At 42.3% G+C, this 24,698-nt stretch overlaps 2 protein-coding genes across 3 annotated transcripts in view; both read left to right on the top strand.

Annotated features, from left to right (window-relative positions):
* The window catches only part of LOC131677490 (fibroblast growth factor receptor homolog 1-like), a 124,821-nt gene extending 117,423 nt beyond the window's left edge, over positions 1-7,398 (top strand). The window contains exons 4-11 of one of the 2 annotated variants that reach the window (XM_058957328.1): positions 1,356-2,440; positions 2,536-2,720; positions 3,200-3,580; positions 3,639-3,879; positions 5,654-5,958; positions 6,027-6,220; positions 6,292-6,432; positions 6,497-7,398. In XM_058957328.1, the coding sequence (XP_058813311.1) occupies positions 1,356-2,440; positions 2,536-2,720; positions 3,200-3,580; positions 3,639-3,879; positions 5,654-5,958; positions 6,027-6,220; positions 6,292-6,432; positions 6,497-6,749 (2,785 nt within the window). In that variant the 3' untranslated portion in view covers positions 6,750-7,398. Of the gene's footprint in view, positions 1-1,355; positions 2,441-2,535; positions 2,721-2,876; positions 3,047-3,199; positions 3,581-3,638; positions 3,880-5,653; positions 5,959-6,026; positions 6,221-6,291; positions 6,433-6,496 lie in introns of both variants that reach the window. The other variant, XM_058957329.1, reaches the window with a different exon arrangement.
* Positions 7,399-14,458: 7,060 nt separating this feature from the next.
* On the top strand, positions 14,459-20,695 carry LOC131695230 (transcriptional adapter 2B-like). The gene is made up of 5 exons (XM_058983751.1): positions 14,459-14,472; positions 17,903-18,062; positions 18,613-19,473; positions 19,790-19,869; positions 19,937-20,695. The coding sequence occupies exons 1-5, from the start codon at positions 14,459-14,461 to the stop codon at positions 20,328-20,330; spliced, it is 1,509 nt and encodes a 502-aa protein (XP_058839734.1). The 3' UTR covers positions 20,331-20,695.
* The last annotated feature ends 4,003 nt before the right edge of the window (positions 20,696-24,698 follow it).

Below are 24,698 nucleotides of genomic sequence, written 5' to 3'. Positions count from 1 at the left end.
CACCAAAATTAATTTTGTACAATTGGCCAAACCAAAATATTTTCTGTTTCTTTATTTTATCAATGTTTCTCAAGTCAGTAATGGACGCTATATCCCACCTTTTACTAGTTGCATACAATCAAAAATAAACGTGCATTGTTATGACTAAAATAAGCGGTAAAAAGCATGACTTGCTCTGGTTGATTACTTCTTTGACCAATTTATCGCAATTCACGCACGGTGCTCGCAACAAAATCTGTTGAAATAATGGTTGCCAATGTCCGCAGAGATTTTTACTATTGATTACAAAATTTCGCGACAACAAATCTTGAATTCGGAACAATATATCGATGTGATATTCACTCTATCGGATTCCCCAATGTCTCAATTAGGGAATGAAGCATTTTGGTGCGGATCTGAGCTACCGTTTACTAGCTAGGGCGATCGGAACACAGCTCTGTCCTGTTTTGCCATACAAAATCAGAATTTTGGATTTTGACTATTGATGTTCAAATTTCGCGACAACACGCCGGGACTTATACTGAACCAATCTATGCGGAAAAGATCTCAAAAATTGCGCAATATACCAACTTAGGGAATGAGTCATTCTGGAGAAGAAATTTGCTATAGTTTTTGTGAAAAATGAGTTTAACCAGCACAAGGTCGCCATCCGATTTTTTTCGCTCCGGTACTGCCTTAAGCTATAAAAAGCGGTGTCAGCTGATTCAACTGGGGTCCCTGTATGTTCGAAGGAAAACCGTACGAGCTTTGTTCGTTGCTGACACTATGCAAGGTTGCATAGACGCCCCAGCTATTTTGGAACAAATTTGAAATTTTATTCTTCATTTAATGAGCCAATTGTTATTTGCCTCATTCTTTTGATCCAAAGCCAACGGACATATCATATTGACTGACACAGGAATAAAAACAAGAAGAATGTGCAAATACATACTAGAACGAAACGACCGCTCATTTAAACTGTAACTTCAAAGATATCTACTGAAAGATTTTCTAATGAAATGAAAAAATAATATAGTGCTTTCGTAGCAGCTCAACTTCGATGCAATGTACTTCCAATCTGATAAAAATATTCAAATATAAATTTAATGAGAAGTCAATATCGACATAAATTATAATTCAAGTGGGTGATTTTTTTCCTGCTCTCATCTACAATCGGCTGGTGAAATGCGGAACAGTCAAACCGAGTAGTTTATTCATCAAATTAATTCGTTAGTGCTGTTTCGTTTTTCTAGGGATTGTCAGATTTGGCTTCGTGTTATGCACACTATCGATTATTTCCAATCTGTCCGTGGGAGTTCCAACATCCTACAGTCATTTCTGATTTCGTTCCTTTCTTCTTCTCTCAAATCCAACAGGTTAAAATTCAACGCCATCAAGCGAACCGATGCCGGTTACTATTCGTGCGGTTCGGAGTTTAGCGAGTGGTCCAATCTGACGCTGTCGGTGTTTAGCCAGCATGAAGCGGCCGATCACTACCAGAGTGATTCACCTGGAAGTGGGGCTGGTGGTGGTGGTGGTGGCGGCAGCAGTGCAAGCACCACGCGCGTTGCCAATCTGGAGAAGAAGAGTTTGTTTCCAGCGGCATCGCCGAAAAACAGCACACCGCGTGCTCCGCTGGAAATTGTTGACAATGATCTAACCGATGGACCTCCGGAGTTCGTTGTGGGCAGCAAAGATCAGGTGACGAGTGTAACGCGAAAGGCGGGTGACAGTTATAAGTTAAAGTGCGAGGTCGCCGGGGAACCCAAGTTTCGGATAAGTTGGATAAAAGATGATAGGATGTTGAACACTAAGGTCGGCAATAAATCTAGTGTACTTTTGCACTCGTTAGATCCGGAGGACAGTGGTGTCTATGTGTGTAAGGCGTGCAATGCCAACGGATGTGTTAACTCGACGACTAAGTTGGACATTGAGGATAATCCAGAAGAACCGTTTATTCAGTACAATAATATGGAAAGTCATTCGCAACTGTCGGATAGTGAAGAACCAGATAGTCCGGACTACGTTGACGACGATCACCATTATCAAGACTACGAAGAAACGGACGACGAAGAGGAGAATGAAGAAGACACGGGTGTTGCAGATCAACACGGGGGTCCTGCTGGAGAAACGACCGAAACTCAACCGGCGGTTGTCGTCACTAATGGGGAACTGAGACCCGGGCCGCCCTTTTTTACGAAGCGTGAGCACATGGTAGGATTAATGCCGAAACCTTCCGGGAATATGGTTCGCCTACGTTGTCCAGCAGATGGTAATCCAATGCCGAACATAACCTGGACGAAAGATAATCAAAAGATCGTGCGCAGCATGGGTTCGGTCAAGTATGCTAAATGGTCTATCGTTTTGGAAGATTTGGTACCGAAGGATTCCGGAGCGTACACATGCAATGTGTGCAACGATTTTGGATGTGTCAGCTTCACCACTAAGCTGGAAGTGAAAGGTAAGATTTTATTGTAGATTTGTTCAGTTGTCAATGTTTCGACAAGATCCTCCAACGAGACGAGGTAACGAATACACATCGATCCTCCTCCTTAGATCGCTTCCCAGCGCGTCCATATATCAAGGAAGGTTTCCTGCAAAACACAACCGTACTGGTCAATTCATCGGCTACATTTGAGTGCCGGACAATTTCGGATCTCGAGCCACATATCGAGTGGATTAAATTTCACATCGCTAATATGGCCAATCCGGAAATACCGGAGAATATCACCAAGTTGGAGGTATTACGAAGTTGTTTCTTTGCGATGGTGGTGGAATATTGATTTGCTTCGATTGTGTGGTTCTAAATTTGGTGGAGGCCTGTTCTGATTGCTGTTTATTTTTGGTGTTGGTTTATTTAGTATAAGTTTGAACAAAAAGTATCTTTCCTCTTGCAGATCGTGTTAATCACAAGCCGATAATTACAAAATCGTTAACGAACATCACGGCCGTGGCTGGCTCTAACGTGTCTATGGAATGTAAGGTGCTGAGTGATCTTACCAAGATCATCCAGTGGGTCAAGTTCAAGGGATTCTGTGCGGAATGTGCATTCATTAAAAATAAGAAGGTGATGGTTGTTTCTAGAGCGGTCGTAATTGCATGAACCGGATCGACTAACTTAGAGCTAGGTATCTACACTTACTAACCCTGCATGAAATTTTTCACGCGTAAACGTGGATCAGGTCGTTGAAGTTAACCAATGGTTTCTTCCATCAAACAGCGTGATTCCGATAACCCGGAAGTGCTGAATCTGGAGAACGTCACCCACGCGGATGAAGGATGGTATACTTGTGTGGCAGCAAACACTCTTGGAGCATCGTACGAAAGCGCGTATCTACGTGTCGTTGACGAATTCCCCGAGGATGATACACCAACAGCACATCCAGTACGACCACATTCAACGCTCATAACGATCATGACTACCGTTCTATCGGGATGCTTTATGATCCTTGCAATAATAGTCGTGATCGTGTGTAAGAAGCTTAAACGGGAAAAGATGAAGCACCGGGCTATGGAACATGTCAACCAGTGGACGAAGAAGGTTATCGTGCTAAAGCAACCACCAATCGAAAACAGCATTCCAGGCGTTACGGAGGCCATGGTAAGTGATCATCAATGTACTGAGTATCAGCTTTTAAGCAAATATCTCCAATCAACAGCAAATGCCGATTGTTCGCATCGAAAAACAACGCTCGACTCTGGTTCAAAGTGGAAATTGTGATCCGACGCTGATCTCCGAGTATGAATTCCCCATTGATTTGAACTGGGAGTTCCAGCGCAGCAAACTGGCTTTAGGTAAAAACCTGGGTGAGGGTGCCTTCGGTAAAGTGGTGATGGCAGAAGCGCAAGGACTAGTCAAAGGACAGACTTCCACCGTTGTGGCAGTAAAAATGTTGAAAGGTAATACAGTTAACTCTCTCTATGTCGATATTCTCTATGTCGATATTTTTCTCTATCTCAATTATTTCGTAGGTCCCTTCAGATCGCACGTATAAAAACTCCTCTATGTCGATATTTTCTCTATCTCGATATCTCCCTATCTCGATGTACCTAGCTTTATATTTGCCTGCATTATTCTCTCTCTATGTCGATGTGTTTTTTTTTCTCTCAGGACATCACAAAGCATATACGTAATGAAATGAAAATTGGCGATCAGGGCGCTAAGTCCTATATCAATATTCTGCATGTAGGGGCAGTAAAGACATGATTTGGGGTAAAGTGGATACTCAATGTTTTCCCACGAGACTTTGTAAAACGAATTTATCTTAATCTGCATATATCGAGGTTTTCTAGAAATTATGCATTTTTAGGTTCAAAATTTTAACTTTAAGTGCTATAAAAATATTTAAAATGCAGCCATCTGTAGCACGGAAATCATTCTTCGTGGTCAAAACAATCTCAATTAGGGGAACATGGAGAGACTTGAGCAAGCGCAGAATTGTATTATTGGCAATGACGTGTTCTATTAGGTTCTTAAAAAAAATTCAAAATTATTTTTATAGTGGTTTTGGTCCGTCAAGGTAATTTTTAAAGTTTGGAATGAAAAATTCTTTTCTTGAATTTGTGTTAAATGATGTAATTTTGTATCAAACTTTGTATGGACATATCTACTCGCCTAATAATTGCTCCTAAAGTACTCATACATTATTTTATACTTTATGAACTAGTGAAATGATTTTACATAAATCGGAACATTAAAATAGTTATTACTAAAATTTGCACGAGATTGAACGCAATAACTAATGTTGGAGAGACTTGACCAAGTGGCAATAAGCCGAAGAAAGATAAAAAATTTCTGATATTTACTATGCTGTCGTACCTGTTATTAGTGTTAATCACGTCACAAAAAAATCCCACGTCAAAGATCAGTCTATATCTTTTTGTACTAGTAAACAAAGTTAGTAGTAACATGGCTGCTTTCGTGACGTGTTAATATGCAATGTAAGCAGTACAGTTAATCCTTAAAAGGAAATGCATTAAACACAGTCAAAATTTATGAAATGCAACCCTTTTATATTTTTTACTGCTACCTAATGACCTCGTCAATATGGGAAAAAAGGTTTACAGTATTATTTGTCATTGTTTTTTGTTCTGATTTTTCAAAATTCTCTTGGTCAAGTCTCCTCAGGCCTTGGTCAAGTCTCCCCGCAGGGGGGAGACTTTACCAAAAAAAAAACTATCTCAGACAAACTTTAATAATTTTTGAAAAAGTAAATTAAAAATTCCGCAAAAAATTATGAACACAAATAATACCTTTTTACATTATATCTCAATGACTTTGGAAGGATTAAAAACTTTTTTAGAGATTTATGCAGGTTTAGCTGAAAACCTGGTCAAGTCTCCCCATGTTCCCCTACATGTGGGGCAGAATTATAAACTGCAAATAAGGGATTCCTTCTCAAACAACAAACTTAATGTTTTGCAGTGCGAGTGCACTTCACCTCGTCGTCTACTACCCTACTCCCCCCAATACGAGCAACTATCTTTATTTCCCGGTATGCATTATGATGTCCTGAAGGAAAAGTTGTCTCAAAGAAAATCATTGTGTTCTATATGTCGATCTCTCCCTATGTCGATGGTCCCTTCAATATCGACATAGAGAGAGTTAACTGTAGTTAACACTAACACCTGCAAAAGTAATACCAAATATATTAATTGTTATATGGTTTCGCAGAGGGTCACACTGATGCCGACGTAAAGGATCTGGTTTGCGAAATGGAAGTCATGAAGATGATTGGCAAACATGTTAACATAATCAACCTGCTTGGGTGCTGCTGTAAGGATGGACCGTTGTACGTTATTGTCGAATATGCACCACACGGTAACTTGAAAGATTTTCTGCGGAGTCATCGCTTCGGTACGTCCATGTATGAAGATTCGGTCAGTGGCGAGAAGGAAAAGAAAATACTAACGCTGAAGGAGCTGATTTCGTTTGCCTACCAGATCGCACGTGGAATGGAGCATTTGGCGTCACGAAGGGTAAATGCCAATGATTCTAATTTCGAACCAGTATGTAGATTCTAAGTTATGTTTTATTCCAAAATTAGTGCATTCATCGTGATCTAGCCGCACGTAATGTACTGGTCAGCGACGGTTTCGTAATGAAGATCGCCGACTTTGGGCTTGCGCGAGACATTCATAGCCAAGAATATTACCGAAAAACAACAACCGGAAAGTTGCCTATTCGGTGGATGGCGCCGGAATCTCTCGAGGAAAAGTTCTACGACTCCCAAAGCGATGTGTGAGTATCTGCTGACACTAGTGACAGTTAAATATCAATATCCCAACTCAAATATAAATGTTAACTTACAGTTGGTCGTTTGGAGTGCTGCTCTGGGAAATCATGACACTCGGTGGCAACCCTTACTCTTCGATTCCCACCTGGGATAATTTGCTGGAGCATCTAAAGAAGGGCAAGCGACTGGAACAGCCACCACTTTGTCCGATTCACATGTAAGCCCTTTAACCCTGTAACGAAACCAAAAACCAAACGCTAATCGTCAATTACCTTTTACAGCTACGTCGTAATGCGGGAATGCTGGAACTACAAACCAAAAGTGCGACCCACGTTTAGTGAGCTGGTTCAAAATCTGGACCGACTGGTTGCGATAACTTCCAACGAGGAGTACCTAGATCTCGGATTGCCAACGCTAGAAACGCCACCGTCCAGCGACGACGATGACGACGACGAGTCAGACGACAACGACGGCTGCGAACGGATGCGAATGTATCCCTTCAATCATAGTCACACCACCGAAAGTACCTTTTGATACGATGACGACCGATGGTTCACTGTATCATACGAGCGCGATCGAAGCGGAATCCAACGTCCCATTTAATGTTAGAAAATATGTGTTTTAAATCAAGTATGAACGAATTTGTTGCGTATGTATGTGTGTGTGTGGTAGTAATTTGTTATTTGTTAAGAACAAAGCACAAGACTGTATTTATTTTTTTTATATAAAACGCAACTAACCAATCAACGACAAGCGGGAAAGTGAGCAGCTAGTCAGGAAATCCTGCATCCACGAAGTTAAGGCCATATAAAACGTGTCCATATTGAGCGATAAGTGTAAATATAGATTGTAAAAGTGCTTCGATTCTAAGATAAATGTCAATCAAGACCAAAGCGTATTATATCAAATATAGAACAATACTCGTGAAAAACATACATGAAAACGTATTATTCTGTACAGATTGAACTCACCGTTCTAGTAGGGTCAAACAGCAATCAAAGAGTACCAGTTGCAATATTAATTGTAATGTTTTCAACGTTCGTACATTTAGGTAACATTTTAGTATTTTAAGGTGCATGAGTTGAAAGAAGGAAATGTCTCTGCCGATGTATATAAGCATACAAAACGAACTGTGTCGAATTATGTAAGTTACAATTTGAAAATACATGAAACATCACCGAAACATGCAGTGCGGTCTCAGTTATTTTTCATCACCATAGATTCATCAGTAGCGAATAATTAATAATGTATGACTCGATGTAAAATCAAAATAAAAACAGTACAAATTATAAATACCAAATGCCATTTAGTTTACTAGTCCTGTAGTGATGCTGAATGCCCATACGCGCACCCCTTGTTGGACTGTGTGGAATTAGTTATTAATAATTGTAAGTAGCGGTTGCCCACTACTTGGAATCCGATTTGCACGGCAGACCCTTTTATCAGGGCGGCCTAGGTGCTTCTACCAAGACTTCCGGATTTTCGTAACAAAACAAAGGGGTAAACATTTTTTTTTTCATATGAATCATTGTCACCTCATATAAAAAATCGCAACCTACACCTCCTAGCGTCGTTCCAAATCATGAAAAAATGACAATGTCCAAATTTGAGCGAAATCGGTTAACTCTAACCCCTCCCCCAAAGAGCTTAAAGTTTGTATGGGATTTTTGGCCAAAATGTATGGGGAAACACTTGCAGTTCACAAAATCGCCGCTAGAGGTCGCAGTAAACTTCCGATCCCGGACCTAGGAAGGAGTTAAGCCTTTGAAGATATGCCGAAGAAGTTTGTCGAAGACTACAAGCCAATCCAATCAACCGTCAAAGAGTTATTAACGTTTAAAGTTGGATACTGCTGCTTAACATTCGCAAAAGGCGTACTCCGCTTCTCTCGTGTATGTGAACCACGCGTGGAGGTGGGACAAAGTTAGGAAAACCTCATATGTCTCTGAAACGAGGAGAGATAGAAAGATATGATGTTCCACCAAGTTGTTGAGGAATAAAAGGACTTTTTGGTTTCACTGGAAAGTTTCAGGATTTCGCCGCAAGGTGGCGGCAGTGATCCAAGCAATTTAAAGAGAATACTCCTATCCAGGGATGGGAATTATCATTCATTCGCATGGTTTTTGGCGAATCCGTTCATTGCTTTGACAGCAGCCAGTCGTTCATTCACGATCCGACTAAAACTCTCCAAAAGAACACAACTGAACGTAGGTAGAGATGAACCTCCGAAGATGTGAGCCAAGTAAAAGAATGACACGTACTATGTTGAATGAAGCAGATTGTGTTCTTCATTCGCGGATTGAATCGGAAGATTGTACTGTAAACATTCACAAGTGAATCAACTTTTAGTTCACAAATGAATGTGACATTGTATTTTCTGGTTGGGTTAGGTCAACTTTATAGTGCAAATGTACACTATAATCAATGTTGAGAAGTAGATTGCACTAAAATCCACTTGAAATTGATGTTGTGATATGTACAGAATCGTTTTAAGAAGTTATTTTTTTTTCACCAGCACATTGCAAACTACTTACTCAACAATAAGAGATCACCAAGTGAAAATTTCATAGGTCTATAAACAAGAACGACAAGTTTTTTTTATTAGAACGATCCGGTGAATGTTTTGAAATGAATCTTTGTGAATGAAAGAATGCATTCATTTGCGATCCTTTCTGCTTTCATTCAAAACACTACCTACACACTTAAAATCCATTACCTACCAGTAGGTAATTTTAATTTGCTGTCCTTTTTTCACTGCCGGAAAACAAGGAAGAGGGAATGATTTTTTTACTCAAAATTAATGGGATGAAGTTTAGTCGGCTTTGGGGAATATCTCATTATTTTTGGGTAAATGTGGACTCCCTCTCTTTCGTTTTTCGTTGGAGGAAGTAGGATGCACAGATTTAAAATTACCTACTGCTAGGTAATGCAAGTTTTCTGTGTATGCGATGGAGAATGAATCATAGCTGGGCGCTGTCACTTTGTTTCAGTTTTGTGTTTTGCTTCTCGCTTTCGCATGAACGCGTAACTCTGCACAAGAAGGGTTGCCGAGATCGGGTTTCACAGTAAGAGCATGTTGGTGGATGATTTCAAATTGATCGCTTCGTGAAATGATTTTTCCCATGCCTGCTCCTATCTGTACAATGGTAAGAGATGGAGCATTTGGATGTTCTACAAAGTTGTAGAGTAGCAAAAAATATTTTCTTTTCTCATTTGAAAAATGCAGAATTACACCACATGGTGGCGCCAGTGATCTAAATTAATTCAAGGTATGAACGAACTCCTATCCATTCAATGGTAAGAGCACAGATAACAGACGTTTAGGCTCGATTTGAATCGTGTGTAAATGTCCCCTGCTGAAATTCCGAATAAATCAGACATCTGAAACATGTTTGGCAAACGTTTGCAGATGGCGCAGTGATCACTACAATGCAGTTAGAGTGCAGCTGTCAAACACGTGTAGCAAACAGTTGCGCAGATGGCAATAGTGAAACACGGATTTTCAACGTATATCAATTTGAAAGTTTACACAGGTTTTTGAAGAAATTTTGTTCTAGCCTAAACGTCTGTTATCTGTGGTAAGAGGTAGTGCAATCTGATGTTCTGCGAAGTTATACAGTATTTCAAAGACTTTCGTGTCTCGTTGTGAAAATAGAATTTAGGCCGCTTAGTGGTGCAAACAGCATCGAGAATGAATATATTTTAATACACCTAATGTTTCCTAATTTTTACTCCAGTTTCTTGTGCAGAGTTTCTTTTACTATACGTAACATGTTATGATAAAATCTATATTCTTAATTTTCTTTGTAACCCCAATAAAATTTCTCCTGTTGCATTCATTTATAAGCTATATAAGCTTTTTTAATTTTTTGAACTAACAATTGACTAACTTTAAGAGCGCTCTCGTCTCAGAGATGTCGTGTACAGTGCCGCGCATCAGTGCTCGTTTATTACCTCTCGCAGAAGAAGCGTACACAATGCGCTGTGACTCCAGTTAGACTGGCATTGGTTGCACGATTACAGGGCTAATAATTTGGTGATAGGTGAGAACTACTAGGGTCACCTGCCCAGTCGGGGGTACATCACCAGATATTTGAATTTTGCATCCAGCATGGATGGATCGTCTTCTGCGAGAGTTGCAAAATTGCTATCGGCGCTTGTCGATCACTCTCACAGTAGAGACTGATCCGGCTGGGTATTTTGTGCGGTTCCTCGCGTATGTTGCTCGCTATCGCCGGAGAAATATAGTGTATGTTGTTGTCGTCGGTGCTCGTTGGTCGCCTCAAGACGTGCCATCTGCTGCGAACCCAATTCAAATGATATTGGTTATACGAGTATGGGACTAATATTTTTGTAGTAGGCAAAGGATACTAAGCCCATTTGAGGCCCGATGGTCAACTTTTCGCCGTATCTGGTACCATACAAAACTTCCAAACTGACAAATTTTGGAAAAGTTTGCTGAAGACATGTGATTTCTACCTGTCATACTATTCATTTTACAGCTTATACTTTCATTTTAAAATTGAAGGTTCGTCATTCGTAACCGATCGCTCTTTTGTTACAGTCGAGTGTGTTATTGTAACATTGCCTTGAGTTAGGCAATATCGGTTAAGGTGTTTATCCCAGCAAGGGCTGGAGTATAAACATTAGACCGGCAACAATTTTGACTTTTTTTTCGAAATCAAACGGTAACTGGCTTCACATACCACTTGTCAAATATGAGCTTTTTTCGAAAACTCAAATTCACTCACAAGAGTTTTCAAGTTTGTAAGTGAAAATATATGAAAAATAGACAATCGAAACAATAAATTCAGTACAAAATGCCAGTATCATTATGTGCATGTCAAAATCTGCATATATATAGCTTAAGGTGTAAGGATCAACATTGCCGAAGACTGCAAATTGATCTGATTTTGCAGAAAAAAGATATTCGCATATAAAGTTATGTGTTGCCTCTCTTTCTCGCGCATGCTTAGAATAGGAAATTTCAAAAAAATTGGTTGGTCTTCAAAGTTAAATAAGTTTTGAGGGGAACCTCCAATCAATATGCGATCTTTAACAAAGCTATTCGTTATAAAATAAACTACGCGACCGTAAGTTGAGAGGTACGCAGAGTTACTGTAATAAACATTATAAACGTTAAATTGTGTCAGGCAGTGCAGTGTAGTGTGGTTCTAAACAGTTTTCTTACCTGAAATACGGCTTTGTTTAGAGAGCTATACCAGCTCTCTACTGGGTGAAGGTGACGCGGGTGACGGATAAAAGAAACGAACGATCAATTCAGGTACCACCTTGTCAGGAACCAACTGGTGCAGTGTTTCGTTTTTTTACTTTTCTTATCGATATTTTTTTTATTTTTCCTTTATTTTATCGCTTTTGATTTTTTTTTTAAATAAGTTAAATAGTGCGGTCGAGCGTGTTGCTACCGCAACGAAATGGAACAAACAGAAGGATCACCCTCCAAAGACGAATCTTATGGGGAAGAGGAACGTGTATCTGATTCGGAGATAGATGATGTTATGGACGATCTACTTCCCCCACTTTCCCCCATTGTCTCAAAGCCCCCCCCCCGCCCCGAGTTAAGGTTTACCAGGATGGATCCGCTGGTCCTTGGGTGGTATACTTTCGGCCCAAAAATAAACCGTTAAACAGCATAACTGTTGCACGGGAGCTGACAAAACGTTACTCGGCCGTAACCGAGATTGAAAAGGTTCAGTCAGATAAACTGCGCGTACTCGTTACTGACTTGAAACAGGCCAATGGTATCGTTGGCAATAGCCTCTTAACGCTGGAGTATCGCGTCTACATTCCTTCTCGTGATGTGGAGATCGACGGTGTGGTAAGTGATGCGGATCTAACTGTCGATGATCTGATGAATGATGGGGTTGGCCGCTTCAAGGACCCTAACCTTCAACCAGTTAAGATTTTGGAGTGCAAGCAATTGCACTTAAAGTCCATCGAAAATGGGATTTACTATCCATCAGTCTCGTTTCGCGTAACCTTCGCCGGATCTACACTTCCGAGCTACGTTGAAGTGGGAGGAGCTCGTCTACCTGTGCGTCTGTTTGTACCGCGGGTAATGAATTGATCCAATTGCAAGCAGCTAGGTCACACGGCCACCTACTGTAGCAACAAGCAACGGTGCGGTAAATGCGGGGAACGCCATGCGGATGATACTCGCAGTAGGCCCGCTGAGAAGTGTTTACTGTGGGGAGAATCCGCATGAACTTTTGACATGCCCAACGTACAAACTTCGCGCGGATAAACTGAAGCGATCCGCCAAATATCGCTCCAGACGCTCTTACGCAGAAATGCTTAAAAGAGCTGTTCCACTTATCTCCGAAAACCTATTCGCTCTCTGGCCAACTTACGATAACGTCTCTAACGATCCTTGCGAGGGGCATTCTTTGGCTCTGCTTGGAAACTCTAGAAAAAGACCTAATCAAAGCTCACCTGAACTTCCACGTAAGGGTCCTAGGTTGTCCCAAACAAGGGTACAAAATAAAACTAACTCATCGACTGGAAGTGCTGCCACAAATCCGAAGATAATGCCTGCTGGTTTTGGGAAATTGAGATACAACCAGGAGTTCCCAGCACTACCCGGGGCACCAAAAATCCCAAGTACTCCCATTTTACAAACAGAAACTCAACCTAAAACGGGATTCCATAAATTCTCTGACATTGTGTGTACCGATCCTCTGAAAAGCTTGCTGGTTACTATTCTACCAACAGTAAGAACATTTTTAAAACAATTGACTGGACAATGGCCTCCGTTGCAGCGATCGTATCCTTCGATGGCTTACTTATTAAACAGAATCACGGATCTGATCACTGTTTTACAGTGGAACTGCAGAAGTATTATCCCCAAAATTGATTCATTAAAACACTTGCTAGATTACAATAATTGTGATGTCTTTTGCCTATGTGAAACATGGCTAACCTCTAATATAAACCTCAACTTCCACGATTTTAACATTATCCGCTTGGATCGAGAAGACTCATATGGAGGGGTACTTTTAGGGATCAAAAAGTGCTACTCCTTCAATCGAATCAATCTCCCTTCGACGCTAGGCATTGAAGTTGTCGCTTGTCAAACAACAATCAAAGGCAAATATCTTTTATTTACATTCCTCCTAGAGCCATGATGGGATATCGAAGACTCTCCAACGTGATTGAACACCTTCCCTCGTCCCGCCTGCTTCTTGGCATAATAAAGCATAAGAGATCGTTCCCTCGCCCGCCTGCTTCTTGGAGACTTTAACTCTCGTGGTACAGAGTGGGGATGTTTGTACGACGATAATCGATCCTTGACAATTCAAGACCTTTGTGACAACTTGAATATGACAATTCTGAACACAGGGGAAATGACGCGGATTACTAGACCACCAGCGCAAGCAAGTGCACTGGACATATCTCTATGCTCGACATCACTACAGTTAGATTGCAAGTGGAAGGTAATATCTGATCCCCACGGTAGTGACCACCTGCCGATTGTAATTGCAATCACCACTCGTTCAAGACCTTTAGAACCAATCAATGTTCCCTATGACCTCACACGAAACATTGATTGGAAGAGATACGCTGCTGAGATATCCAAATTCAACACAGCTACTTCCCCCGGAGGAAGAGTATAAGGTTTTGTCCAACTCGATTCTCGATATCGCGATTCAAACTCAGACGAAACGAGTACCCGACGTGAATACCCAAAAACGTTCTTCCAACCCGTGGTGGGACAAAGAGTGCTCAGACGTGTACGCGGAGAAGGCTGCCGCGTATGAAGCCTTCCGGAATGACGGGTTAGTCGCTTGCTCTCGACTGTACGCGATATTAGAAAAGCGAATGATAAATTGAATGAAAGCCAAGAAACGCAGTTTCTGGCGCCGGTTTGTCGACGGGTTAACAAGAGAAACATCGATGAGCACTCTTTGGGGCACGGCCCGACGCATGCATGCGAAACCGAAACAGTACTAACGAGAGCGTGGAATATTCAAACCGTTGGATATTCGATTTCGCCAAGAAGGTTTGTCTGGATTCCGCCCCGGCACAGAAAATCTACCGCGCCGCATCGCCTTACAATACCGCGAACGAAACACTGTTTTCGATGGTGGAGTTCTCACTTGCTCTCTTATCATGTAATAATAAAGCTCCAGGGCCAGACAGAATCAAATTCAACTTGTTGAAGAATCTACCAGACTCCGGGTTGAATTTATTTAATAAGTTTCTTGAGGGTAACATTGTCCCACATGATCGGAGACAAGTGAGTGTCATTTCCATCCAAAAAATAGGAAAACCAGCCTCCGACCACAACTCGTATCGACCGATTGCAATGCTATCCTGTATCCGGAAGTTATTCGAGAAAATGATCTTGTTTCGCCTCGACAATTGAGTCGAAGCAAATGGCTTACTGTCAGATACACAATTTGGCTTTCGAAAAGGCAATGGGACGAACGATTGCCTAGCGTTGCTCTCAACAGAAATTCAAATGGCATATGCTAACAGAGAGCAGATGGCATTCTTGGATATTACGGGGGCTTTCGATTCAGTTTCCATCAACATTCTTTATGAGAAGTTGCACCAGCATGGTCTTTCACCAATTTTAAACAACTTTTTGCTAAACTTGTTGTCTGAAAAACAAATGCATTTCTCGCATGGTGATTTATCGACAACACGATTTAGCTACATGGGCCTTCCCCAGGGCTCATGTCTAAGCCCTCTTGGGCAACGACGGCTACATCAAATCATAGAATCCCTACTTTCACCGCGACTAATTTTAGGAGACTTCAACTCTCACGGTGCGGTATGGGTTTGCTTCTATGACCGTAATCCCCGATCCTTACCGTAGCGACCATCTGCCGATCATAGTCGTGATCACCAATGGCTCAAATCCATTGGAATTAATCAATATTTCGGATAACCTCACAAGAAACGTCGATTGGAAGAGCTATGCGGTGGCGATTCGACACAAGTGCTTCCTCAAGAGAAAGAGTTCGCGTTTTTGTCCGATATGATACTCGACACCGCGATTCAAGTTCAAACGAAACGAGTACCAGGCGCGAATATCCAAGGACGCTCCCCCAATCCATGGTGGGAGAAAGAGTGCACAGACGTCTACGCAGAGAAGGCCGCCGCGTATAAGGCCTACCGCGACGACGGGTTACCCGCTAGCTATCGACAGCAAGCGACTTTAGAAACGCGAATGACGAGTTTGATGTGCGCCAAAAATCGTAGTTACAGGCGCCGGTTCATTGACGGAGTAAAAAGAGAAACATCGATGAGCATTTTTTGGGACACGGCTTGGCGTATGCGAAACCGAAACAGTAGGGGAGAGTGGGTACACTTGATTCAACTTTTGCTTATTTCTCATAACTTTTCAATGAAATATAAATTTTGATTGAAAAATTCGCCATTTTGTAGCCAATTCGCACTGTAACAGCTATGAATAATATATAAATCCGAATACTATGTCCTGTCAGTAATATGAACAGTTTTGAAAATCATGCCAAAACGAGGTTTTTGTAAAAAACGTGTGGTAACTTAATTCCCCGCCTACTAGGGCCAAAGAAACAAAGCACACTATGACCTATAGACACGAACATTCAGCTAACCACCTATCCTGACAATTTAATTAATAAGACTACCTTTTTAGATACACGACAAATTTTAACCACAGTAGAAAGTCTAGACAAGTATTTGCGGTAAATCAGTGCTGTTTAACTGGATTTTCCCAATCTTTAATACCTTATACCATGATTTGTTCACGGAAAAAACATTTTAGATCAAATAATAGTCTAACTATGATGTGTTACAAAGATCAAAGATACCTGTTACATGAGGTGAACAAAATTTAATTTTTTCTATATGTATGGCGAAACTTTTTATTCGAAAAACGTGTTTTTCTAGACAAAAGCCTTTAGAAAGTAATCGTACTTGAAAATATTCATAAATAACTAGTTCGGCGATCTCACACAACCGTTCAAAAAATTTGTAAGAAGATCTTATACACATATTTTCTAAAATAATACACAACTTTTCCAACCCAAATATAATACATCAGATTTGTTTTTTAAACGTCATAAACGAGCAAGTATTTTATTTTCTTTTTATATTTCCATAACTTTATGCGTATAGATTATGAGATATGGCCAGGGCATCAAATATCCCCAAGGATAAAGTGTCCTCACTCTCCCCTACTAACGAAAGCGTGGCATATTCGAACCGTTGCATATTCGATTTTGCCTGGATTGCGCCCGGATCAGAAGATCCATCGGGCCGCGTCCGCTCACGATAGCGCGAACAAAACATCTTTTTCGATGGTGGGTTGCTCTCTTATCATGTAATAATAAAGCCCCAGGGCCAAACAGAAACAGAAGCCTCCGATCACAACTGGTATCGACCGATTGAAAAGCTCTCATGTATTTGGAAGCTGTTCGAGAAAATGCTCCTATTTCGTATCGACAATAGAGACGAAGCGAATGGCTGACTGTCAGATACATAATTTGGCTTCCGCAAAGGCAAAAGGACAATTGTTTGTCTAGGGTTGCTCTCAACAGAAATTGAAATGGTCTATGTTAGCAAAGAGCAGATGGCATCAGTGTTGGAATCAGGCGCAAAAAAACAACCGATTCCAACTCAACCGGTTGATGCATTTGAGCTGGATTCCAAATTGAATCCACTCAGAAGTCTGAACCGATTACAGAATGATTGTACTGGGTAGAGGTATAACCGCTGTCAATTCAGTCGAACTCAGTCACTAAAACATGACGATAGTAGCGCATCTGGTGAAGATATCCTAACTACCCTGAAAATAATCGACACGATAAAATCATATGCAATTAAACATCACTTTCATGTGCGTTCTCATGTTAAAAAGTAACAGAAATGATTTCCCCACAGACCTGAGATATTCCCCAAAGCCGACTAAACTTCATCCCATTAATTTTGAGTAAAAAAATCATTCCCTCTCCCTTGTTTTCCGGCAGTGATATAAGGACAGCAGACTGGTAGGTAATAGATTTTAAGTGTGTGTGTGTGTATTGATTTTTTTCTATACACATACCTGCAAATAATTTTATTCTACTGCCCTTATTTCACTGCCGGAAAACAAGGGAGAGGGAATGATTTTTTAACCCAAAATGAACGGGGTGAAGTTTAGTCGGTTTTGGGGATTATCTTATTATTTTTGGATAAAACTGGGTTGGAGGAAGAAGGATACACAAATTTCAGATTACCTACCACTAGGTAATGAAAGTTTTTCCTGTAGGCTATCCAATCTAGCTGACTGTGTACTGAAAAAAGAGCGCGCGTGATGAGAAAAATTTGTTTAAAACGCATTTTGCAAGGAAACGAAGTCATCTTGTAGTTGCGTTTTAAGTTGTTCACGTTAAAAGCTGTTTTAGAGGAATTTGGTGTTTTAGAGGAATTTGGCAAATATCTACACTATTTTTGCAGTTTACGGCAATTGACAGGGGTAGCCTAGAACACAGTTTCAGTAGCCTACTGCCTGCCAACATTATTTTAAATCCGAATAGTCGTCAATTCGTTTACTGGGTAGCAATAATTAATTTTTGCCAATATTCGATACTAGTTACTCCTTTGTGCGGCAATCCCAAAGCGACCTGGCATCCCTGCTCTCAGCAAAAACGCACATCCAAGATGGCGGGTAAGTAGTCAACATCGTTTGCTGTTAGCTGCATTTATAATCGAGTTAAAACGTTAATTTTCGTATATTTTCGCTACTTTTTCATCGTAGAGTTGTTTGCCAAGTATACATGCACAAATTGCCAGGAAGATATCCCGGGAATACGGGTGCATTGCGTTGTTTGCTCTGATTTTGAGCTCTGTCTCGCGGTAAGTAGCTTTTCAACAAAAATGGCTGGTCATTTCTTGTGAGTATCGGGCGTTTCTCGAAAACAATGATGACGTCATGAACGTGCTGTTGAGAATGAGTGGTTTGAGTGAAATGCAATCGCTCAGCTGTTTATGGCTCTCATTCGGAATAAGGCACGATTCGCACGATGCATCACTTTGCGTCTACGAAAAGGAACGCCAACGTTACGTCATTGTTCCGTCGGGATAAGATAAAAATATTTTCTGTAAATTTTTGACACATTTCTCCTTCGACTACTACAAAGCTATGAAACTATAACTTTGCTATACTAAAGAAAAACTAGTTTCATGATAAATTCGATCGAGTTTAGAGAAAGTAAACAAAGGCTCTTGATGTTAAAATTTATGTATTCATCTTCTTCTGACGAAACAACGACGTGACGATAAATTTTCAGGTTTACTCATTCACTTCCGTTCTTCCCAACTTTCCGTTCCGTTGATGTGTGTGAACGGCTTCATAGATACATTGTTTCGTGTAAATCGCACTGAATAATGATGAATATTTTTGCAGTGTTTTGCCGCAGGTGCCGAGATCGGACCGCATCGCAATGACCATTCGTATCAGTTCATGGACTCGGGCATTCTGTCAATTTACCGTGGCAAAGGTGGCTGGTCAGCCCGGGAGGAACTCCATCTTTTGGATGCCATTGAGCAGTATGGCTTTGGCAACTGGGAAGACATAAGCAAACACATCGAAACACGTACATCTGAAGAGGCTAAGGATGAGTACGTATCGAAGTTTCTCAATGGGACGGTAGGACGCCATACTTGGACAATGGCAACCGACCACCGTCCAAAGCTGACTGATCATACTTCCGATGACACGGGCCCTCTAAGTCAGCTACTAACACAGAAGCTTCCACCGATGGACTGCAGCAGTGAAGAAGCAGCTGCCCTAGGATATATGCCCAATCGGGACGATTTTGAACGGGAATATGATCCAACAGCTGAGCAACTTGTGTCCACTTTGTCACTCCAGCCGGATGATGAAGATGTAGATATGCTGTTGAAGTTGGCACAGGTTGATATCTATACTCGAAGACTGCGCGAGAGGGCTAGACGGAAACGTGTTGTCCGTGATTATCAATTGGTCGCAAATTTCTTCCGGGGTAATGCCAAGCGAGCCAAGATGAATCGCGATCAGCGCGAGTTCCGTGAACGGTTGCGAACTTTTTCTCAATTTTATACTTCAAAAGAATTTGAAAATTTGATCGCGTCGCTCGAACGCGAGCGAGGTCTTCGCATACGGTTGTCCGAGTTGAATCGATACCGCTGGAACGGACTTCAACGAATGGATGAAAGTGTCCACTTTGAGCAGCATGCGGCGGCCGCGCAACATAGGAACACTGGACCCTATGGGCACGGACGTACGGTAAGTGTGACGATTTTATGCACGCTAGTCTTGAAGTCTCGGGAAATGGATTAGAGCCTTTTTTATTGATGTAATCCATTTCCCGAGATTATTTCTTCTCAATTATACATGAGAGCTATTTTGAGCATATTCGAATACAATGACTTATGATAATAATCGTCTCTTTTCTGTTTTTCTTACCTGTACAACGCACTAATTGAATAAACTACAATGCGTGGATTGTCGGATGGAAAACTCAACAAACTAAAATAGCTTGCATGTATAATTGGTCCTAATGGTCAAGCGATTCCCGGCTGTATAAGACAAATTTTGACAGGACAACCGAAACAAAGGCGCCTCATGCGAAACAAACAAGGGATCCTTGGCGTTGTCCAGCTCGCAGATAGCAAGAAGAAGGTATACATTAAATGTTATGGTATATTATATTATAAATCGGAAACTAACACTGCATCTTAACCCGCAGCGAAAACGACGGCCGAAACTTAAATTCCACCGGCCAAAGGCTCACGCACCACATCGACGACCGGGTCTTCTCCGACGGCTCATTCAACAACAGAAACTACTCGGATAGCTCACGGGGAACGGATCCGTCGAGGCACCACGGGCAGTCCAATCTCCACGGCAACCAGGTGTTTCCGGATCCGGCTCTGCTGCAGCAGCCCGGCGTAAAGCTACTAACGTCAAACGAACTGCAGTTGTGCAACTCCCTCAATCTGCCAGTCACTCGATACCTTAGCCTCAAAACTGTATTGCTTGGCCGTCCCTCGCTGGATCACGGAATCAGTTCAGTCGCGGAGGGGATGGTGAAAAAGTATCTCATCAAATCGGGATGGCTGCAAACAAGCCCTCAAAACTAATATGTGGGATGAAATATTTGCGGTAATCTCAAGTTAAATGGTCGAAAAAATGCAACAAAATATTGGTATCTAAATACATACTGCCATCTCACACATTTTCGATATGACGTCGTCAACGATCAAATTATACTCGTTATTCCAAGGACAGTTTAGCAACAATTATTATAGTAATCAATTTAAAAATTTTAGCATAACGGATGATGTCAAATAAGTCGTACACGTAGATTGTCACTTTGAGCAAATCAGTGGTTAGCAAAAGTAACTCCTATTCAGAACTGCAGACAAATGTATCATGTGGACGCTGTGTATTGTTGTAAATAGTCAGCCTAATAAATTATTGTCACGTTACGATTCCCATGTGCAAACATCTCATTTTCTTTTATACCACACTTCTACAAGAAATTTGTTTCATCCCGGACTAACTACATTCGATAAGAATAAAGATAACAGATGATGGAAGCATGGTTAGTTTAATCTAAATATTCGGTCCAGCATCAAACGAATTCTTTCGGTGTTATCGTTGGCTGCTCCTAAAGCGGCCTTTAACTGGGAGCCAGGGACGTGAGCTTTACTCCTTTGTGGGAACCTCCCTAGCGACTGTGGTGCGAATAACCGAGTTTTTTTTGCGCCAGCAAAGAATCCCGAAAAATACCGCAATTTGCTTCTCAGGCGATTCCGTTATCCTGCCTTCTTTACTCCCTTTCTCTCATTAGCTGCGGAGAAGAGATCAGTCAGTTTAACCTCCGTGGCGGGGCGTCAAACGGTGAGATAGATCATCCATAAATGACGTAGCATTATATGGGAGAGGGGGGCGTTTTGTATTTTGTGATGATGTGTGATGACAGGGGGTCATGTCATGCTACGTAGCTATTTTAAAGGGGAATAGGGGTTGACCCATCGGGGCCTATTCTCACAGTCACGTCACTTGGTGACTAGAACAAAATTTCCTTCTAGTCACTAGGTGACGTGACTGTGAGAATAGGGCCCGATGTCACGACAATCTTACCCGTTTCATCCACACTTAAAGAAGTCTTTTTTTTAAATTTTTACCTGGTCAAGCGGGGGGGGGGGGGTTACCGTCAAGCTACGTATTTACCAGGGGGTATTTAGAGGTTTGTGAACCGTATAATTTATGCCCCAATCCAAGGTGTGACGCGACCCGTTCCGAGGGATGAATGACGGTGGAGGGGAGGTCAACATTACGTAAAATTAGGACTGAGATTCGAAGGGTTGACACATGTCAAGCCACTCACGGAGCCTGTGGGGCACCAGGCTCCATCCCATAGTATTTTGCCCTTACCCTGTCAAGTGGGGCTGTGACAGGGTTCACTTCATTTTCTAGGAAAACGTGGGAACAAAATGGAAAACACTAACAACACTGTAAACATGAGTTTGGAGGAGATTGCTTCGTTGGCGGTAGAAGCGATGAAGGATTGCACGAAAAACAAACTTGGGGAGTTGCTGAATAGAGGTTTGTTGGAGTCCTGCACTTCCTCCATTCTCAACGCTCCAGCTAGAGACGATGATTGGACAGTGGTCAAGGAGGACACAGACCAGCCTGGCGGAGCAGCCGGTTGGTCGGAGGGTTTCAGAGAATAAAACAAGAGGAACACTGGGAACTCGTCATTAAAACGGAGCAGCTGCTGAGAAACGGCCACATACCTGCTGAAGCGCTAGAGTTGACAAAAATCCCAATAGGGAAGGCACCAGCTAAGCAACAGCGCTCTACGGACACCGTGTTGCCGAACAATAATGGGTGCAGGAAGGAGCTCCAACTGAAAAAGATCAAGGGGCAGGATTTAAGACCGACACAAAAAATTAGCCGCGCCCCAGCTTCAACGAAATGGTAACATAAACTCGATGCCCACCATTCCGGTTTGGTACCCTGCGAAAGCATGGCTTAGAACAACTGAATGCTACTCGATGTGCAATGGCCGATAGCGTCATGCTGCAGAGCTGAAGCAATACGAGACCCAAGTTTAGGAAGTGCACAGACAAACAAGGGTATCTCGAAATCGCCTGTACAGACAAGAATACAGCTAAGTGGCTGCAGGAAGCCACAGCTGCGGTCAAGCCCTGGGAAAGCGCTTCATTGAAACCGTCGCATTGAAGTGTCGCCGATTCCAAAACAGGCGTTGTGCTTGGAGTATTTTCCCGGTATTTTATTCGACAGGTCCGATGGAAACATCCTCCGCCTGGTGCTGAATCCGAACGACAAATGCTGCACGGAACGCTGGCGGGTCGTGCAGAAAAGCACAGTCCTCAAAACAGTACCGCTTCTGTTGGCGGTAGATGAGGCTTCAGTGAAACCGATAACCTCCCAATACAACCAACTGAACTATGTATTCGGAAAGGCTAGAATGCGCCAGTTGCCCTGGTCTTCGCCGAACGTGGAACTTCTAGGAAAGCATGGACTGAAAAAGCTCCTGTGGGTGGATCGTTTTACGACCGACTTCTGATCATAGCAAGCCTGCAGCAACGGTAACGAGTTTATCGGTGGTAGCCATTCTCACGATCGCATCCCGCCGTATGCGCCTCACGAACTGATACGCTAGAGCAGGATCGGAAACAGTGGCCCATCTCCTCCCCCCAATAATTTTATTGAAAGTTGAAAAATGGAATATATTGGAAAAATGGATGGAATTCTTTCTTTTGCAAAAGTTATCTTCTGTGAAAAAAATCCTTGTAGCGAAAAATGGCGACAGTCATCAGCACCGGTTAGCTCGTTGTGGAGGCTAAGTCTACCGACTGAGGACTACATCGAGTAGAACGCGACGAAGTGAGGAGTTAAATGGCACTTTTGTATATCGACAAAACTGGGAGCTAATTGGACATCGGTACCAAGAGAAATTGTGGCGCTGGGGAACTCTCAGTCGGAGTAGAGTAGTTTGACCGCCTGAGAGCTACACGGGCTAAGAAAACAGGTATTTGTTTCGGCGGAAATTCCACTGTTGGGGAACTTTCAGTCGAATTAAGGTGCGTTTAGTACCGGGGACCAGGGATGCCAACGGTACAGATAAACTACATTTTTTTCGGTATATTTACATCTGCACAAGCCGTACAGCCCGCTACAGCGACGCATCACTACAGCTCTTTCCAGAACGGTAGCCAAACCGAGTACATTTTCCCGTACAGCAGTAGAATACATTTTTGTTTTGCTGCTGTACTCCGAGTGCTCGGTGAGAGTGTGGCGTAGTAAAGTTTGTTCTCCCGCTTTGTACATTTTTCTCTGCATAGTCAAAGGGAGAGGCCCGCACACGAAAGCGTTGATGCCGGCCGTGGCGTCAATGAGCCGCATTCATTGTCGTCATTTTTGAATAAAAATATTAAAAAGATTGAAAATATTAAAAAATGTAAAATAAGGAAAGAGAAGCTGTACCGCTCGCGTCTGGTGGCTGTACTGGGGACAGTAGTTTTTTGTCATGTTACTGCTTTGCACACAGGCAGCCGTACAGCGCTGGGCGTCCTGCACTAGCAAATGACAGCAGCATCGAGAGAGAAATGAGAATGTAGGCAGAAAAATTACAGCCGCAGAAAAGGTAGGCATTTTGCATCCTTGCCGGGGACTATCTGAGTAGATCGCGACAAAGCTAGCAACTAAATGGCTCACGCAAATCGGAGCTGAATGGATAACTGAGCTGTTTATAAGCCAAAAGCCGGTAGCCATTGTTAGTTGCTTCAACACTTGGGCTATGGTGTAGGGCAGTAGAGTAACCAACACAAGAGGATGTACCCTGCAAGAAGCTCAAATGAAGACGTCCAACGTACAATTCCGTGAGCACATTTCGGAGACGGGAGGGAGTCTATCATCGACGTTACATTCTAGAGTCCTTCACTGACGGTGAACCGGGATAAGTGTTCCAGAAGTAATCCCATAGCGACCACCAGACCACACCGGCCAACGAAACCCTGTCATATTACGGAGAAGGGCAACCAGTGTGCGAAACTGGAAGACGAAAGTCTTCAACAAAAACTGAGGCACTTCGTCCGGACAACGAAACCGAGATCGTTGATGCGGCTGATCTAACACGTAGGATTGTGACGACATATGACGCCAAAATGCCGCGAAAAGTGGAACAACGTTGTAGATGGCATCCAGTTTACTGGTGGAATGAAATACTCAGTACGCTATGCGCTGCTTGTCTCAGAGCCAGAAAGTGAGCTCAGAGAGCAAGATCGCAGGAGAGAGGAGCGCTAGGCTGCTTAGCAAGTCAGATTGCCCCAAGGAGCTATACCAAGAAGCATACACCAATCCCTGGGAGACGTGTACCGAAATGTGATGGCGAGGGTGAAGGGACCGTCGAAGCCGTTCCAACTACCTGTTCGCCGATACCGTACGGCGAAGAAGTAGGAGCAACATCAAAGCAA

This window comes from Topomyia yanbarensis, chromosome 1 (genome assembly GCF_030247195.1).
Source record: "Topomyia yanbarensis strain Yona2022 chromosome 1, ASM3024719v1, whole genome shotgun sequence".
NCBI lineage: Eukaryota > Metazoa > Arthropoda > Insecta > Diptera > Culicidae > Topomyia > Topomyia yanbarensis.
The sequence above is the reverse complement of the archived record's forward strand: the minus strand, read 5'-3'. Positions and strand labels throughout refer to the sequence as shown.